The sequence below is a fragment of the Eriocheir sinensis genome, chromosome 57 (assembly GCF_024679095.1).
Source record: "Eriocheir sinensis breed Jianghai 21 chromosome 57, ASM2467909v1, whole genome shotgun sequence".
NCBI lineage: Eukaryota > Metazoa > Arthropoda > Malacostraca > Decapoda > Varunidae > Eriocheir > Eriocheir sinensis.
In genome coordinates, this window is record NC_066565.1 from 4,626,299 (window position 1) to 4,645,527 (window position 19,229).

The 19,229-nt window shown below is 43.6% G+C and overlaps 2 protein-coding genes across 19 annotated transcripts in view; both read right to left on the reverse strand.

The window, feature by feature from the left end:
• LOC126984660 (ADP-dependent glucokinase-like) overlaps positions 1-5,035 on the reverse strand; it is a 29,004-nt gene extending 23,969 nt beyond the window's left edge. For both annotated transcript variants that reach the window (XR_007737294.1, XM_050838517.1), the window contains exon 1: positions 4,877-5,035. Coding sequence is in view for 1 of the 2 variants with exons in the window: in XM_050838517.1 (XP_050694474.1) it covers positions 4,877-5,005 (129 nt within the window). In the remaining variant the exon portion in view is untranslated. The remainder of the gene's footprint in view (positions 1-4,876) is intronic.
• Positions 5,036-6,887: 1,852 nt separating this feature from the next.
• On the reverse strand, positions 6,888-18,282 carry LOC126984662 (RNA-binding protein squid-like). 17 transcript variants are annotated; one of them, XR_007737299.1, is made up of 8 exons: positions 18,003-18,282; positions 14,704-14,744; positions 13,074-13,201; positions 12,114-12,570; positions 10,348-10,467; positions 8,858-8,914; positions 8,599-8,687; positions 7,295-7,441 (listed from the first exon to the last, which is right to left on the reverse strand). XR_007737299.1 is itself a non-coding variant. In XM_050838534.1 (7 exons), the coding sequence occupies exons 1-6, from the start codon at positions 18,170-18,172 to the stop codon at positions 8,641-8,643; spliced, it is 945 nt and encodes a 314-aa protein (XP_050694491.1). In that variant the 5' UTR covers positions 18,173-18,282; the 3' UTR covers positions 7,295-7,441; positions 8,599-8,640. The 17 variants fall into 17 exon arrangements, 13 of the variants coding, with proteins under 13 accessions (XP_050694488.1, XP_050694486.1, XP_050694487.1 ...); XR_007737300.1 differs by lacking the exon at positions 10,348-10,467; XR_007737298.1 differs by lacking the exon at positions 8,599-8,687 and having other exon boundaries at positions 7,295-7,451; positions 8,857-8,914.
• Between the last annotated feature and the right edge of the window lie 947 nt (positions 18,283-19,229).

Below are 19,229 nucleotides of genomic sequence, written 5' to 3' on the forward strand. Positions count from 1 at the left end.
TCTCTCTCTCTCTCTCTCTCTCTCTTGGGATATGTGAGAGAAGGAGAATGAGGAAAGGAGAAACCAGGAGGAGGAAAGAAAGGAAGGAAGGAGGGAGAGAAGGAAGGAAGGAAGAGTAAGGAAAGAAGAAAGGAATTTAAGTGAAAAGAGAAAACAAAACATAAGAGGAAAATAGGAAGGAATGAAGGAATAAAGGAAAGAAGGAAGGAAGGAAAGAGAAAAGAAAGAAAGGAAGGAAGGAAGAAGTAGAGGAAAAGAGAGGAAGGAAGAGGGAAGAAAAGAAGGAAGGAAGGAAGGAAGAGAAGAAGGAAGAAAGAAAGGACGGATGAAAGGAAGTAGAGGAAAATAGAGGGAAGAGGGGAAAAGAGAGGAAGGAAGGAAAAGGAAGAAAGGAGAAAAGAAAGGAAGGAAGGAAACAGAGGGAGTACAGAAAAGTGAAGGAAGGAAGGAAGGAGAACAGAAGAAGGAAGAAGGGAGTAGAGAAAAGAAGAAAGAGAAGGGGAGGAAGGGAGGACGGAGGTAAAGGAATGAAGGAAGAGAGGAAGGAAGGAAGGAGGAAAGAAAGGAAGGAAGGAAGGAAGAAGTAGAGAAAAGAAGAGAGAGAAGAGAAGGAAGGGAGGAAAGGAGGACGGAGGAAAAGCAATGAAGGAAAAAGAGAAAGAGAAGAAGAAAGGAAGGAGGAAAGAAAGGAAGGAGGAAAGAAAGGAAGGAAGGAAGGAAGAAGTAGAGAAGAGTAAAGAAGAAAGAGAAGAGAAGGAAGGGAGGAAGGGAGGACGGAGGTAAAGGAATGAAGGAAGAGAGGAAGAGAAGAAGGAAGGAAGGAGGAAAGAAAGGAAGGAAGGAAGGAAGAAGTAGAGGAAAAGAGAGGGAAGAGGGGAGAAAGCTGAAAGTAAATGTTAACAAAAGTAAAGTGATGGTTTGTGAGTGAAGTAGAAGTGAGGCTGTAGATTTTGTATGCCCATATAGAGTGGGAATTGAATGTGAAAAAGAATGCAAAATAATTTTGAATGGTGAAGAAATGGAGGAGGTCAATGACTTTAAGTACCTTGGATGAGTTATGTGTAAGCATAGCTGGGCACGATAACAGAAAACCTCATTCCCGATAACCGATAACTGATAATGAAAAACCTTAACAGTGATAACCGATATTCGTTATATGGAGACACAAATATAGGCGATAACAGATAACCGATACCCGATATAAATCCACAATTCCGATACTAGCTAGCGATGAGTCCGATAGGCGAAAACGATACTATATTGATATTTCAAATAAAAATCATACATGAATTCAAATTTTCATTATCTGTATTTTAGAAAACTTACAAAACCTGAAAACCACACGTTGACACGTACCTATGGACGGTAATACTAGAAACGCCTGAACCGGTGTTGTGTTATTTTGTGTCCCAAAGCTTTGTGAGACTGAACAGGTCTACACTTACTGGTCTGAACATGCGCAGTTCACGAGAGACCAGTTTTTGTAAACAAAAGAGCCAGCTTTTGACGATGGGACACCAAATAACACAACACCGGGTGCCTTCAATACCATGGCATGCTCACAAACGATTATGGAATATTAAATTTGAGGCAGTGAATAATCATTTTGGGGGCAAAGTTAAATGATTATTCTCTTTGATATATTGATTTTTGAGAAACATAAAAAAATAACCTAGTGTTTTAATTTTGATGATCTAAGTATGAAATCTCATCACCGACGATATTTCATGCCCCGAAGTTTTTTCATACAACACCGGGAGCCTGGGCCACGCATGCGCAATAGGGAGGAGACAACGTTTTTTTTCTGAGGCGGAAAAAAAATAGCGATTATCACTAGTTTGCTTACAAAAGTAACGAAGATACCGATATATATTTAAATAAGCAGCGGATGGCCGATAACCCGATTTTGTTATCAGCGATAAAGTATCGCGATAACTTATCGCGATAACGCCCAGCTATGTGTGTAAGCATGGTGGTACGGAGGGAGAGATAAGAGAAAGGGCATTGCAAGGAAGAAGGGTGGTAAGGTCTTGGGGACGAATCATGAATGGCAGAAGTGTGAGCATGGAGGTAAAGAGGGATTTGAAAAATTCAATAATAGTACCAACCCTCACGTATGCAAGTGAAACGTGGGCCTGGAATGAAAGTCAGAGGTCAAGAGTGCAGGCAGTGGAAATGAGTTATTTGAGGAGTGCTTGTGGTGTGAGTAGAATGGATGGAATGAGTAATGAAAGTGTGTACGAGCGTTTTGGAATGTGTCACAGGGGTGAAGGGAAGAAGTGTGGAGTGGTGGAAGAAGTGAAGCGACAGACTTTAACGTGGTTTGGCCACATGGAGCGAATGGAGGAGAGTAAGATGACCAGAAGGGTGTATGTGAGTGAGATAGAGGGAGGGAATGCTAGAGGACGACCACCAGTGAAATGGAGGGATAGGGTGCAAGAGTATGTTAGGGAGAGAGGGGGGAAAGATCTTTGAGAAACTTTGAGCAGGCAAGGAGGGAGTGTCTGGGTAGAGAAAGATGGAAGCTCATCCCCTGGTCCATCATCCTAGGAGCAGGCGTCGATGTAATGATGATGATGAGGAAGAGAGCTTGATAATCACTACAATCTTCATCACTTACCTGCCTGCCTGAACACCTGAGAACACTAATTAAGACACAGCAGGCCTCACCTTTACCCTTCCACCCAAACACCACACCAGAAAAATAAGTTAATCAATAAATACCAGATTAGTAAATGCCAAACATGAGAGAGAGAGAGAGAGAGAGAGAGAGAGAGAGAGAGAGAGAGAGAGAGAATATGGACAGCAGACAGACAGACCTCCTCCTCCTTCTCCTACATTCAAATTTCCTCTTTCTTCCTTCCTCCCTTCCTGTTTTATCTCTCCCTTCCCTTCTCTTCTCTTCCTCTCTCTTTGTCTTTCCCTCCCACATGCTCTCTCTCTCTCTCTCTCAAGTGATATTAACACTTATATACTTAGAGAATACGAGAGAGAGAGAGAGAGAGAGAGAGAGAGAGAGAGAGAGAGAGAGAGAGAGAGAGAGAATCAGGAAAAAACTGTGGAAATTCAAAGCATGAGGTGAGTTGAGGTGGGAGGAAGGGTAATAACAGAAGGCAGTGGTGAGAAGGAAGGCCTAATCCTTCCTACTCCATATTTCTACTATAATACAGCCTCATTTCCCTACTCTCCTCCCTCAAACAATTCTAGTCGCCTTGCTTCCCTTTCTTTCTTTCTTTTGTGATAACTTTTCAAAGTTCATTATTGCTCATTCCTTGAAGTGACTGTTAATCAATTACCCCTCTCTCTCTCTCTCTCTCTCTCTCTCTCACACACACACACACAAAAGACGACGTTCGAATCTGACTCTTGGTTTCGAAGCAGCATAATTATGCTGAAGGTTTTGGTTCGAATGAATGTGAATGATAGTTTCTTCAGAGCAATACTGTCTAAAATCTTATTCTTCTCATGAAAACAAGTTCCTATGGCTTTTGCAATAATGTCCCCTATTTTCAACAATAAATAGTCCCTGAATTGGATTCTTTCTCCTTTCTGGAAGTCACTTGTTACTGCACTGCATTCAGGGACCAAAAAGAAATCCATGATGTAAGTATTAACTTTGCCAGAGGCGGCTAAAGTTTCATAAATATTATCCGGCACAAATTTTTGTCCACTACTAGTGGTTGTTGTTTTGGTTAACTCTTACTGATGAGCTGGCATGCCATCAGTTCTGGGCTGCCCACATAGGGATTTTGCCTATCAAGCCTGATTATTTTTACTGTGCAAGGGGATACCAACCAACCTCCTGAGGAGGAATTTACATAACTGCACACCTGACATTAAACACATACTTTATGACACACTTGTGAGACCAACACTTGAATACTGCTCCACAGTGTGGGATCCTTACACACACAGAAACATTAATTGATAGGTTAGAACAAATCACCACCAAGGCAGCTAGGTTCATTACAAACAATTTCACTCAAACGCCTGGAATCACAACACAGATCAAACAACAGATAAACATGGAACCTCTTCACTTATGCTGACAAGCACACAGACTTACACTTATGTACAAAATCACAAACACTCACACTGACCCATCAACATACTCCTAACACACACATCCATAAATACCAAACATATCACACTAACACACACATACAAGCACTCATACTTTCCACGCACCATACGTGAGTGGAACAGCCTCCCTCAACAGGTTTTAGACTGCGGTACAATAGACTCATTCAGAAAACAAATACACACTCACTGGTCACCACAACACACCAACACTAACAATAATTACACTTGATTCACTTCCCTCCCCTGCACACCCGGCTCCCCCGCCCCCCAACAGCCAACACAAATATGTGTATTATGCACCTGAATTGTGCCCTGCGCATTATGATCCAGATCCAGTGAACCAGGTGAATAAAAAACAGGACACCAGGGATAGAGAGAGGACAATAGCGGTTTGAACAGGACCACGAACACACACAAGCAAGACAACAGAGTAAACAAACAAATAAAAACAAGTCCAAAACACACGAGTCAATGCCTTGTGTACAACTCTAGAATCACACCCAACACCCTAAACCCGTGACCCCTATACAAATATCCCTTTTTTCCTTTATTTTTCTTATTTCCACCGCCCCCTTGCATGCCCGCCTCCCCTGAGAGAAACCCCAGTGTCTTTTAAACCCGGGGGACAGAACAAAGCCACAGGGGAGGGAATAGTGGGGTAAATAACGTAGAAAAACACTAAAAGTCACACAATTTTTCCCTGAACCCAGTAACCCTTCTGACAGGCCGGGCCGCACGTGTACTATTTCAGCCTTATTTCACGTTATTTCAGGAGGTGGCAAGGGTCCCTTACCTCCAGCATGGCCTTAAGGACCTCCTGTAACCTTTCCTGTAGGACCGAGTGGCCGTCATCCCTGCTGAACCAAATGGCGAGGAAAAGGATGACTAGAGAGCACACGGATAGCACCTTCCCCTTGGCCATCTTGCTTGACACTAAGGGTAACGTTAGAGACACTGTGCCACATTGTCGTCCTATTTACCGTTTTTTTGACCCATAATTATTACCAAAAAGCACCAATTATCAACTATTTTAACGATAACTATATGTAAAGTTGATTATCGGGGCCCAGAAGACAGTTTTTGGTTTGGAAATCAGTAAATATAAGAGTCTGAGGAGAACAATTTGGCACCATTGCATAAAGAAAAATACCATTGGAGGTCAGCGATGCTATATTGTCGTACTAAACATTCTATTTCTCATTTTTAAGCCTCAGACTCTCGCACCTACACAAATAACAATAGATAATTAAAGTTAGCGTTGAAACCGTTATTTATTGATGGTTGCTTATTTGTTTTTTTGCTAGTTTAGGGTCAGAAACTACGAAAATGCAATGAGATGAATACGATAATTTGGCAATACTGGGACTGAGGTGCCGGTTCTTGTTTTTCTGGGTCGATGTAAAAGTGGGATATTTATTTGCCTGATAAGATGTTTGTGTCGATAATATTATGTGATTAATTATGTCCTGTTATCTGTACACTTTCCCTTTTCGTCTCTGTGTTAGTTTCATATAGGTTGTGGCATTCGTAACTGCTGCGTAGGTCATTAATAAATTAGTATAGAGCCATTCCAGTCATTAATGTATCTTCTTTTATACTTAGGTTTTTTTTCTTTACGTGTATATGTGATAGTAACTCTTTCCCTCCTCTGTACCTTCTTTTCCTTCCCTCCCATCTCATTCTCTTTATTCTCCTAGTCTTTCTTCTCTCTTCTTAATTTCTTTCGCCTTTTTTTCCTTGTGCTGTCTAACTTTTCTTATTTTCATCTTCTACCAACCTTCTCATCTTCACATTCGTTCCTCTAATACATTTATCGTTATTATCGTTTTTTCTCTCAATGCCTCTTGCAACTCTCCGCTAACCTATTTATCTCTCCTTTCTCCTTCCTCTTCAGTCCTTTCACTTGCCATACACGTTTTAATATACAGTTTACACTCCACACACACTCTTTATATAACCATTTCACTTTATCCCTATCAACAACAGTAGGCTACAGGGATGAAAGAGTGAAGATGCTGGTTAACTCTTGCATAAGGGATTTGGACAGTACAGGGATGAAACAATGGAGATGCTGGTTAACTCTTGCATAAGGGATTTGGACAGTACAGGGATGAAAGAGTGAAGATGCTGGTTAACTCTTGCATAAGGGATTTGGACAGCACAGGGATGAAAGAGTGAAGATGCTGGTTAACTCTTGCATAAGGGATTTGGACAGCACAGGGATGAAAGAATGAAGATGCTGGTTAACTCTTGCATAAGGGATTTGGACAGCACAGGGATGATTGTTGTTTACTTGCAATGAACAATCAATCAATTTTCTTTTATCACCGGCTCAAATACTACATACGGCCAATGACGGAGATGTGCAAGTTTATCACACATTAATTCTTTACAAACATTTAAGTGTCCTCTATATTATTCCTTACCAGTCACCCAGTTCCTCTTCTCCTATCTCGGTCATTTAACATTCGCCACTGCTCACCCGTTTAGTTCAACTTTTTCAATAGTTTTATTTGCCCCATACTTTTCGCAGCTTCACCTTTCCCGCATCCATGCATGTCAGTCTATTAACCTCAGTGCTTACCCTTGACCACAGTAGCTTTATTTTTCCAGACTTCATTTCCCTCTACCTCAAAACTTTACTATTGTCAATTTATTTCGAGACACCACTACCAAATGCTTCCGTTTCCCATATTTTTCTTCCCCAGTATCACATCTGTCTTACCATTTCTGTATTTTCACTCTATATGACAACTTTATTCCTTTCATTCTTTCCCTTCCCCCTGGATATTGAAACAAGCACAGTACACAAAAATCGGTTTATTCATACATGTACAGCCTTGAAATATATTAAAAAATAATAAAACAAAGAATAAAAAAAAGGTAATTTTTTTTCATAACTGTCCGCAGTACAGAGCGCCTCTGTACAACAGGAATGATTCACAAGAAACGTTTTTTTGTGGTCTTGCGAAGATGATTCACAAGTTTTTTTGTATTTTTTTGTATAAATACTTTTAGATAAGGTGGCAACATGGACTTAGGTATGGAGGAGGAGGAGGAAGAGGGGGAGGATATGGAGGGCATGGAGGGGTAATATCAGGGATGTGGGATGGTAAGGAGGGAACTATAGTCTCTGAGGTGAGGTCAGGTCAGGTGGGGTGGCTGGAGGGCTGGGTGCGTCCCCTCAATACATTGTACCATTCCACGTATGCTGTTGCTGCTGCTGCTGGTTATGGTGGTGGTGGTGGTGCTGGTTATGGTGGTGGTGGTCGCGGCGGCCCCCTCCCCCCTCAATAGGGTTGGTGCCTCGTCTGTTGCCTCCCGCGTTGACTCTTCCCGTCGTAGCCTTGGCTGCCACCTGGTAAGGGCCAACACCGCCATAAATAATCAGTCTCCGGCACTAAAAGTAATGTTCTCCCGTCCCTGACTCAGCAACTCCCGGCAAAACACTTGTATGACGTTACTCTACTTTGTATTTCATATGCTCAGAGATGTTACACTTATATATATAGTCATGCCACTTAGTAATGTATACAGGTAAGGTATTTCACAGTTAGCTTAAGGTAAGACTTAAAACATATAAGGGAATAGTTTGTGGGTTTTCTCTCCTTCTACCAGCCCTGCTTGTTCATGTATGGCTCGGCTGAATGAGCTTAGTGACGCGTGTATGCAGTCAACGCTTTGAACTGTAGTGTGTGGCAGGAAAGTGATGAAGAGGCAGCTCGTCCAATGAAAGCAGTGACGCGGTGCAAGCGGTGATGTTTAAGCACGGCTCTATCGGGCTTGGGCGGGGAGTTAACTCTCAAATTCAAAAGCTTCAGCGTGATGAAAACCTCGCCGGAAGTCCAAAGAAGCTCATCGAAAAGCTTGTGTCTCATAGATCGTAATGTTGTTAACAGTTGACCTTAAGATGAAGCTGCCAATCATTTACAAGAGTATAATGCAGAACAAATGTCAAAATTACCATAGCAATGTCTCGTTGACACACTGACTTGTAGACTAACTTTCCAAATTATTCAAGTAGATTTACATGACATGATTACTGAGGGTAACCTTTGAAAGAACTGCAAGTGAGAATGTTACGCTAACATGAGGACCCTCGTGTGTGTTGACGCTGTAACACACCAACTCGGCCACAAGGCAATGAGGAAGACCCGACAACGCAACACTCAAGACTGCACCAAGAAACAGACGCAGCAACTTAACCAGTACATGCAAAGGAACAAATCAATAAGCGATCAATAAACTTTGTAAATTTAGTAAAAAAACATTCTTACTCCAAGCAAAAGTATAAAATTATGAACCAAACCAAAATTCTTAGTTTCAAGATTATCAAGAGAAAACTGACTGAAGCCTCCATTCGCCTTACTCCTTACTTTAGTTAATTGACAAACCAACTCAGGTCATCCCCATGAGGTAAAAACTTTTCAGGTGTCTTGATGAGTTTTAACAAGTTTAGCTACAATGCCTCAGAGAGAACAGTGGCATCAGGTCACTTCCACAACTACAACTGACCTTCCATCTTTTTCTACTTTTTGGACTTCTTTGGGGTCGGCATCAGCGGGCTTTTCTTTCCCCCTTACGCACACCACCCAGCCTTTGCCCTGACCACGACGAGCAAAGAATAAAAAAACCATCAATGAACAAAATCATAAACCCTCAACAAATGTCGTAGTAGTAGTAGTAGTAGTAGTAGTAGTAGCAGTACTTGTGGTAATCAAATAATAAATAAATATAATCAAAACCAGACAAAATGTAGAACTTGTGAACTTACCATACCGTATTAAATAAAACTCTAGGGTTCGATACTGTGTGAGAGATGATCAATACTCTAAGTAGTAGAGTGAGCACCAGCAGCAGCAGTAGTAGCAGTGTGGTGAGGCAAATGAAGAGAAAAAAAAAAAAGTTAAGGATACAGACTAGCCAAAGGAAATTATGTTTAGAAGAGAAAGTGATTGACAGAAGGAGAATGAAGAAAGAAGGAAAAAGGGAAGGGTATTGTTTAGGCAAAGGAAATATTGTATAGTGAAAGACAGAAGGATAAGAAGAAAAGGAAATATATGCAGTGAATGGCAGGAGAAAAAGGAGAGAATTATGTACAAAGATGAATGGCGGAAAAGATGAAGAAATGGCAAAGGAAAGTGTGTATAGAGAAAGTGAAGGACAGAAGGAGAATTACTGAAGATGATTGACAAGAAAGTGATTGACTGAAGAATGAGCAAAGAAACTTACATATAGAAGATGAATGGAGAGAAGGAAAAAAGCTTATGATAGACTATGCTAAGGAATCTATGTATAAAGGGAACGACCAGAGAGAGAAAATCATATGTAAACAATAAGACGAGACAGAATAAAAGATAGACAATAAAAGAAAGGAGGTAAAGACAGAATAAGATGGAAAGAAGCAAAAAACTTAAAAGTAAAAAAATAAAAATAAAAAGTAGAATGTGTTAAAAAGTTTGGCAAAGTAAAAAAATATGGAAATTGAGGTAAAGAAAAAGATGAGAAATACACAGAAAATAAAGGACAGAGGATGGACAATATATCACCAATGCAAGTATGGAAGATGAACCGGAAGAAAAATGGATAAAAAGAGAAGATGACAAACAAAGTAGAAGCAAGGAAGATTAGAACAGACGGTGAAGAGTAACAAAATGGGCGGATAGTTTTAGAAGATAAACAAGAAAAATAAAGAATAAAAGAGTAAAAGCAAGGAAGATTAGAACAAAGAAGGTGAAGAGTAACAAAATGGGTGGATAGTTTAAGAAGATAAACGAGAATAATAGAACAGGAAGAATAAACAGGCAGGCAGAAAAAGTGGAAAGTTTCATTTGGTCGGCGCAACATCTGTGGTCATATGCCAGAGACAGAAGGGGAAGGAATTATAGAAGATGAGAGGCAGAAGAAACATGGATGACAGAGGTAGAGAGAACAAGGATATAAGAAAAGGATGGGTAGTTTTAGAGTATAGAAGAACAGGAAGAGAAAAATGGAGTCAAAATGAGGACAAAAACTAACAGAAGAATAAACGATGTGAGACTATAGATGACAAAAACAAGACTAAGGGAAGGCAAGGATTAGAGATTACAGTAGAGTAAGATGACAGCTTGATAGAAGACAACAGGGAGAGTATAGGTGATGAAACGAGAGTATAGATGACATGGGCAAACAACAAGGAGCTAATGACACGAGGCAGACAGAATAAGATATGTAAATAAGTTGACATGTCACGCAGGCAGGCATCAGCTCAGGCCTGACACTCACCATATCCACCATATCCGCCGCCGCCATAGCCATAATAGTCACTGCCGTAGCCTCCGTAACCCCCATACCCGCCGTACCCACTGTAGCCGTAGTCATAACCGCCTGTGGGAGGGAGCACTTCTGTGAGGGGGAGGGTTTCGAGAACTATACAAAGAATCTGACTCCGGTTTTAAAATGCTACCGACTCGCACATTAGTTATTTTTAAAGGTTAAAAAAAAGGTAGAATGTGTTCTCATGAGTTAGAAGTCGTGGTACAGAAAAAGGGTCAGACTACCACCAGGGCCATGAAACTACCCATGAAAATGCCCACAACTTATATGAAAGCCATGTCAAATGTGTTAAGACAAAATGTTCAATATGGCATTTGATTCCTTAGTATAAGTAATTGTAGTGGCATTTTTTTTTTTTCAGTGGGTGAACTTAAGATTCGTAGGGTTTGGACAGCAAGACGGAGGATTAAACCTGACCCCCAATCCCAAACTAGTGTCACAGGATTAACTCAAGACTGACCCTATTTCTGATCCATTACCAGCCATATAATACGAAAGTCTGGCCACCTTCACACCATCCAAGAGCTGTGTATAATTTCAAGTGATGTTGATACAAGTGGGTACTTCCTTTGAGCGCTTCACCATAGCTACACACACACACACACACACACACACACACAAAAAAAAAAAAAAAAAAAAACTCATATCTTCCCTCATGGACATCAAACCACCATGGATTTTTTTTTGTTTTTTTTTGGGGGGGTCAATTTGAATTCTTCACAACGCTTTTCGCTATAACGCAGTGCCTGTCATGAAGGTGCCAGAACTCTCCTACTGTATAGCTCTGTTCCTTACTAGTGTTAGTAGATTAAGCTAGAATTCAGGGCTACTTCCAAAGCACATAGCAGAGCAGTGGGTTTGTAAGCTGAGCCTAAGCTCCCAAAATTAAATAAGCCTGGTAAAAACTCCTTGCATGTAGTAGTGATATGTGTTCACTGAAGGAGACTAAATGACACTAAAAATTCCTTCTGTGTAAACGGAGCCCAAGAAAATTAAATAAACGAAGCCTAAGAAACTAAAATAACTGACCACCACAAACACTGGGAAGTTAAAATATATAAACCAAGGAGGAGGAAAAAAAGGTGACAACAGAAAGGATGCAATAGATGGAAAGATTAAGAAAAGTTAGGGAAAAAAGAAATATGCAAACATGAAAATCCATCAAACAGAGCCTAAGAAACTACAGTAAACCCTCGCTTTAGGGAACCAATTGTGGGAAGGGATTGACGTTATATTCAAACTTTTGGTATAACAAACTTTGTCTGTTATGAGCTAAAAGTTCACCATCTCTGACCATTTGTATGTAACCAAGCTTGTTCATTATGTCAACTGAGTTTGTATACTTCCATGCAGTCATCACAACTACTACACCCATACAGGGAAATTAAAAAGTTTAAATATTGGACACTTTATGTTATGGTGACTGTCATGCGTACGTACACACGTGCTTGGCCAGCCCACAACCGTACATAACCCCGAAATTACTGAACTTGTTCGGAATCCTCGCACATACTCGAAAGGCAAAAAAGTTTGTCAAAGCCAACATTCATTGTATCGAGGTCCATAGAAGTGGGGGTTTACTGTATAGTGAATGATCGACAAAGACACTGGACTAGGGAGCTAAATTATAACGTGTAAAAATGATCAGAACAAAAAAAAGATGCAATAGAACAAAATGCATGACAACAAGGAAGGACTGGCTGCCTCCTACTCACCATAGCCCCCGTAGCCTCCCTGTCCGTAGCCACCGTATCCTCCCTGGTTCCAACTGTTGCTCCAGCCCCGGCCTCGGCCCCGCACGGCACCGCCCCGCGTGCCACGGATGGCTCCCCGCATGCCCCCGCGCACCATGCCCATCGCGTCGGGCTTGGGCGTGGCCTTCTTGACGTCGACTTCGTGGCCGTTGATGTTCTGTTTGGGGGTCTTGAGGAGGTCCGTCACCACCGCTTCCTGCTCGAAGGTGATGAAGCAGAAGCCCTTGCGCTGGTTCTTTTGCTTGTCGAATGGCAGCTCCACCTCCACGATGTTGCCAAACTTGCCGAAGTAGTTCTTGATGTCATCATCGCTGAGGTCTGGCTTGAGGCCACCCACGAAGATCTTGCCGTGCCTCGCCTTCGCCTTCTTGGGGTCAACCTTCTTGCCGTTGATGACGTGGTCGCCCGCATTGATCACCTGCCGAGCGGACAGGGAAATAATGCATAAATTCAAGCTGATTACTTACAAGGATACTTCAAACTAGTCTGGTCACCAGTGTTGATTTGATCACTTGACAAGTAGACGGAGACATTACTTGGGTTATTTCAAGTTGATTATTTGCAAGAATACTGGCCAACAATTGAGAAGATATAAAAATCAGAATAGTAATGCAGACTAAAGACAAAGTGCAGACGGGTAACCCTTGTGTGAATTCAAGTTGCCATTACTTAAAAACAAATCAGAAGATAAATGGCAATAATGGTTTGAGATATTGCAATCTGTTTTGATTTTCTATCACTTTTTTATAGCTACACATAACGTAGTACCGATGGGATGTTTAAAAAATATGGCGACATACAAAAAAATCACACTGGAAGGATAAAAATACTATTGCTTATATACCAAATTTAAATAAAGTTAAAAAAATTAAAATTAAAGTAGACAGCTATCCCACACCACAGGAGGATAAGACTTCTCACCTTGTCGATGGCTTCTGTGTTGCTGAACACAATGAAGGCAAATCCTCTCGATCGGCCGGTGTTGGGGTCTGTCTTGACGTTTATGCTCTCAATTTCGCCATATTTACTGAAGTGTTCTCTCAGCTCCTCTGTAGGGAGGGAGGAAAGGCAAGGTAATGGCATGCTCAGTGTGTGTCGGGAATGTGTGTGTGGTGTGGGCCTCAGTGGTGAGTGTCTTCTCGGTACTTCAGAAGCAGAACTGAATGGGTTTATCATCATAATAGGGCAGAGTTAGTGTATGTAACTTTCACCTACAGCAGATTTCAGGCAGTATGTGGAATTTGTTTTGCCTTTAGTCCTGGTTTGAGATTCAATTCTATAAACAATCTAGAGTTCATATCACAATTCTTGAGCAAAGAAATTCCTGGGGGTTTAATATTACAACACTGCAGATGTAAGGGCTAGGCTACACTGCTGCTCCAGACTATTCATCAGTCTTCTAAACTAGACTATAATCTTTAGCCAGATACCATTGTAAATCATAACACAGATTGTGTGCATTGGAGAGGAATGCATACCAATCAAGACACTAGACAAGTGATGCACCTCATGCTGGGTGCTGCAGCATGACTAGCTGCACTCTTAACATTCACCTTGTGTACAAGGTGTAGAAAGAACCAGTGAAAGGCATCATTCCAAGGAACACGTCAAAGTTGACCCCATTTTCATTTGCACTGACTTATATCATCAGCCCCTCACTCCCTGTTACTACCTCATGGTGCTCTACCTAATAAGTTGTACTTCCTAACAATGCTTTGTTTTGCAGATCCAATATCAAATCAAAAATTTTCAACAAACTTATCAGTGAAGATCATGTTAAAATCTACCAGAGAATGTGGCCTCCAGCAGTGACGGGAAAGTGACCCCACCAGTGACTGGTGGTTTTCTAGCATAAGGCCCATCACTGACCACTGCAATGCAATAAAGCACTGATACTATATTTTAGATGGCTGTCTTACCAAGGAATTATAATTTCCAGCCGTCAATAAATCAGTCGGTTAACTTTGCATGAGTATTCAGTCAGGTTGAGAGCAGTAGACTCAACAAATTCCCTATAACATTAATCCTCACAATGAACCTAGTGTGAAATAACCTCCCATTTTGCAGCAACCAGGCCATTATGTTGGTGCTATTTCCAAACTATACATATTCAGCCAAGTGTAGCATTACTGGATGGCTACATTCTTATTTTATTGGCATCCAGACAACTAGGTATTCCTCAGCATAACAGAGGCATCCCTGCAAACAGATGCCAGACATTGTTCCAGAGGGGTCTTCCCAGTCATGCATGCCTGGATCTCTTCTTGAAATATACAAGGTAAGGAACAAACAAATTCTTTTTTACTGTCTGGGTATCGTTATCCTTTAACCTGATAACTAACTTGCAGGATGGCTTTTACAACCTCTACTTAACTGACTCACTTTCCTCTCAATTTTGTGTTGCTTATCATTCCTGTTTGCCAGACCAAGTGAGTATTCAAATTTATTCATTTATCCAAGTCTTGTGTGGCATAGAAGCAGGATGGTGAGTGACCTAACTAGTCACTGATCTGTCCCCCAACCCCCCCATACAAAACAAAGTCACACTCACTCTCTTGTGTCTCCCAGCTGAGGCCGCCCACAAACAACTTTCTGCAACGGAGAATAAGGCAGGTGAGAAAAGGATCGGGTGAAGGTGTGCGGCAGCGGCAGCATCTGACTGTTAGGTGCTGGCTGACTTGACTGACTGGCTGACTGACGCGACTTACTGACTGACACTTACGACAGCGTTTGTACTTTACCTTCTGTGCCTTTTGACTCAAAGTTGACTTTTTGAGTTGTGGAGTAGATGGAGTTGAATTGGGATGATGACTTTTGTTCAGCTTCTCAAGACAAAAATTGATGACAAAAAAATCCACATTTGTCTGTGGCAGAGCGTGGACGATACAAGATAAAAACAGCAACAACAAACAATTGCAAGGACAAATCGCGCCGCTTCGGAAATGTAAATTTATGTAATAGGGAGAAAAAAAGTAAACATTGATATTACAGATTCAACAGCAACAACTGCATCAAACTCTGTATTGTGAAAATTTTATTGTGTGTATATAATAATGAATCTGAAGACTGAGGATGGCCAGCAAAACACGATCAATACATACATGGAACAATACTGAGTGGCAGTAGTAATAGTAGTACCAGTAATAGTGATAATAAAAAGGTGGAAAATGACAAAAGATACTATATACCAATAACAATAAAAATGATGAAAAATAAATCTTAACACACCTCAGGAGTGCACCAAATGGACCAATAACAACAATGAATACAAAATGTTGAGAGGAAAAGAGGTGTGTGGAACTGAAGCCTTGACTCTTGCCGACTATGAAAAAAAGGATCAACAAATCAAGACATTAAGGCAGCAAGAGAGAGATGACTTGGACTGACTGGAGTAGTGACAGCAGCAGTGGTAGTAGTGGTAGTGACAAGAGCAATAGTTGTGGCAGTAGTTATGAGTTTAGTGATGGCCTCTGAACCACTAAGACAACATAGGATGAATGGTAAATAAATACCCGATAGTGGAAGCAGCGTCGGGCTACACACTAGTACTGGGGGGAGGAGGGTGGTGTGGGGGGACACACGTTTGGTCTTCCCGCAGAAGGGGGGCCCACCTGCCTGGGAAGCAAAACAGCCGCTGTTAGTGTGGTCACCCGCCAACAACCACCAGCAGCACCGGCGGCGGCGGCAGTGCAGGCAGGCAGACGGGCCGTCGGGGCGGTGATGGAGGCACTCTTGGTGTGGGTCTTGAGGGCGACGGTGGAGGTGGTCCCAGGCGGTGGCAGTGATGGTGGTAATAAAGGTCTGACTGACTGACTGTTTCTGACTGAGTGCTAAGGCTGACTGAAGCTCAACCGCTAGCAAGTGTTCTAGTAGTAGTCTGACCATGACAAGCCTGGCCCAGGCACTGAACGGCAGGATGTGATCTGATCTGGACTGTCTTACTGCTGACTCAGGACTTTTGTGACCTCAACAGGTAGCTTACACTCATCAAGGATGCATGGATGGCTCTGGGCGGCATTATTCATATCTTAGGAGGAACTGCTGAACAATTTTACAAACACGCAAGCAAGTGCTGTGCTGAATCAATCTCTGCTACTGACTGCTGAACATCACTGATTGGCTTTTTGACTGGACTTATGACTTGAACTGTCACACGAGTGAGCGAGCGGCCACTGAAGAAAAGGCAAGGACCTTTAGAGGTACTCTGGGGACTCCACAAACCACTTGACTATTAGGATGATGGACTTTTAAGCCACAAATACAACTTTCTGATCAAGAGTGCAAAGGACTTCTGACTGGCAAGTGGACCTCTTTGTCTGTTTGGGACGATCAAGACCTGGCTCGGAGAAATTTTTGGTGAGCACCGATCATTCAGTTTTGGGACACCAAGGCTGCAACTGATGCTGAGGTGGAGTGTGATGGACTTTTGAAGCTTAAAGTGACATCATAGATTCTTCCTTCATGGCGCCAAGCTTTGAAAAATGGTTACTTTCTCTGGCAAGTCTGTCTGGTTTACTTGACGCAAGTTGCAAACAGTGAACACAAACAACATACAATCAAGACACCAAATGAATAAAAAAATGAAGTACGGCTGCACAAAGTTACACAAAATTTATTCAATTACAAAAAAATGGAACACTGGATAACCTGAAGTGCTTGCTTTGTACAAATGTTAGAGGGTTTTACAGATGGCTTAACTTTACTGCTGTAACTCAAAGTGGTTAGCTACATACACAATGTTAATATACATAAACACTTAAAAATAGATCAACACGAGTACAACTTAGCCAAAGTCATGATGGGAATTTATATTGATGGTTACCATGTACTCTCCATTGAACCCTGGCCTTAGGACAGAGGGGGAGGGGGGGGGAGACAGAAACAAGCGAGGGTAGCAGAATCGGCCACGCAGCCATGCGGGGCTGGGAGAGAGAGAGAAAATCGAGGGCGAACGCCTCGGTCACGCCGTCCCACGGGGCCGGGCTGAGCAGCGGGCGGGTGGCGGCGCGGCGCCAGCCCGCGTCCCTGAGGCCGCGAGTGAGCCCGCCGCCGCCACCCGGCCACCCCCGCCCCGCTGGTCACGTGACCGCTGCGTGCCTGCGGCGGTGTGAGGGGAAGACTGTGTACGCATCACGTGCTGACTAGCAGCAGCCGCGGCGGCCCCAGGCCTAGAATACGCCGCGCAGGGGATCTGCTGGCCGTGCACCAATGAGGTGTTACGTCAGAACATTAATGTTAGGGCCGCCAGTCACGTGAGGCTTGATAACTAAACTGCAACACAAGCAGCACAACAAGGCGGCGGAAATACATGAGAAGCGGCAGCAGTCATGGATGGGAGTGGTGAGGGAGGAAACATGAGTACAACGGGCGGGTGAGTCATCCCGTGGCGCGGATGAAGGGGAGGCCAGCCAGGGCAAAGGTGCGCCGTGAAAACACCGGCGCGGGCACGCCGCCGCCGAGCAGCTGCCGCTGCTGGCACAAAGGGAGCACGCCGCCACGCGGGGCACGGGGGAAAAAACCCGCCGCTAAAAATACTGAGACTACACGTGGCAACAGCGCGGCGCCTCCATCTTGGGTGAACGACCGTGGGAGGCACGGGGGAAGGGGTGGCCGGGGAAAGGCTGTGAGGAGGGCGGCGTGGCCAGGCCCTGAGGGAGGGTGGGGGAGGGGTGTGCGGGGGGGGCGGCGGCGTGGCGGCCAAGATGGCCTGGATATCACGCGATGAGGGCGCCGCGGCCTGGCCCAGGCTGTGCCGCAGCCAGCCTCCCGCCGCACACGGGCGCCACACACACATACACACACACACACACATACAGCAGCACACACACGCCAGCACGGGGCCGCACATACCTGTCGTCGTCCCGGCCCGGGGCGTCGGCGGCGCCGCTGTCAGCGCCGCCTCCGCCGCCCGCCTTGTCTTCTGTGGCCATGCCCTCGCCGTTCTCCATGCCGTTGCCCTGGAAGTCGCCGCCGGAGTAGTCCTCGGAGAAGTCCTGGTTCTCCATCTCCTGGTCCGCCATGGTGTGTGTGGAGGGAGTGTAGGGCGTTACAAGGTGAAATATGGGGACCTCGGCAGCGTACGTCCTTTCCGTGCGAGGTCTGGCGGCTGAGAGAAGCTTTGTGAGCCCCGTGGCTGCTGGAGCGGCCGGGCAGACTCGTTTCCCCCGCCTCAAGCCGCTCCCAGCCAACCACGGCGCAGCGAGGGAAGCCGCCAGCCAATCACCGGCCAGGAAGTTTCAGCGCCCTCAAGCCGTGACGCACAACAGGCTAGCCGATGAGCTTCGTACTCCCGGCGCAGGCGCACCCTACTGACGCTTGGCGTTTTTCCCGGGAACTTCTTATCGATCAAAATATAGTTATTACGAGTTTTACAAGGAATATAAGGACATGAACAACCTATTAGAGCCCCCTTCATGCATCCCCAGTCCCCCTGCAACGTGTATCTTATTTATGAATGGCGGGTGGCGGCCTGTCCCCCAAAGGTGTTACGTAACATCACAGCGGGGAACACTGTGCTTGCCTTGCCCAAAATTTAAATGGCTGGCAGGGACAAATGAGAGCCCGACGCCATGAATTGAGCCCCCAGCACAGGCATCGCCTCTCAATGGCCAACTTTCGTCCCGAGCTCACAGGAAGCCGGGAAGAGAAAGGATTTCCTGTCATAACCGGTTTTTTGAGAGCCCTTCGAGCTTGGAGTACACGATGGACGGCTGCACACCTTCGTACCCTTTAATAACACGTATTTTCTCACATGGTGCTGTTTACTAATGGTCATGTGAGGAGAACTTTCTTTTTTTCGCATAACTTTTCCTACTTTACCAACTCTCTCTCTCTCTCTCTCTCTCTTTCGCAAGATATCTTACTCATTTTAATAATAAGTTTTAATGATTTTACAAAGACAAACAAAAGGGAAATATATAAATGTAATAAATAAGCCTTCTCTACACACGTTATCTATCTTAACTATAAATAATAATGAATATGGTGGCTACAGAGAGACTTATGCAATGTGAAGGCGTGTGCGGGAAATAAAAGTAAAAAAAAAACAAGCCCTGATATTACCGGTAGTCAAATGAG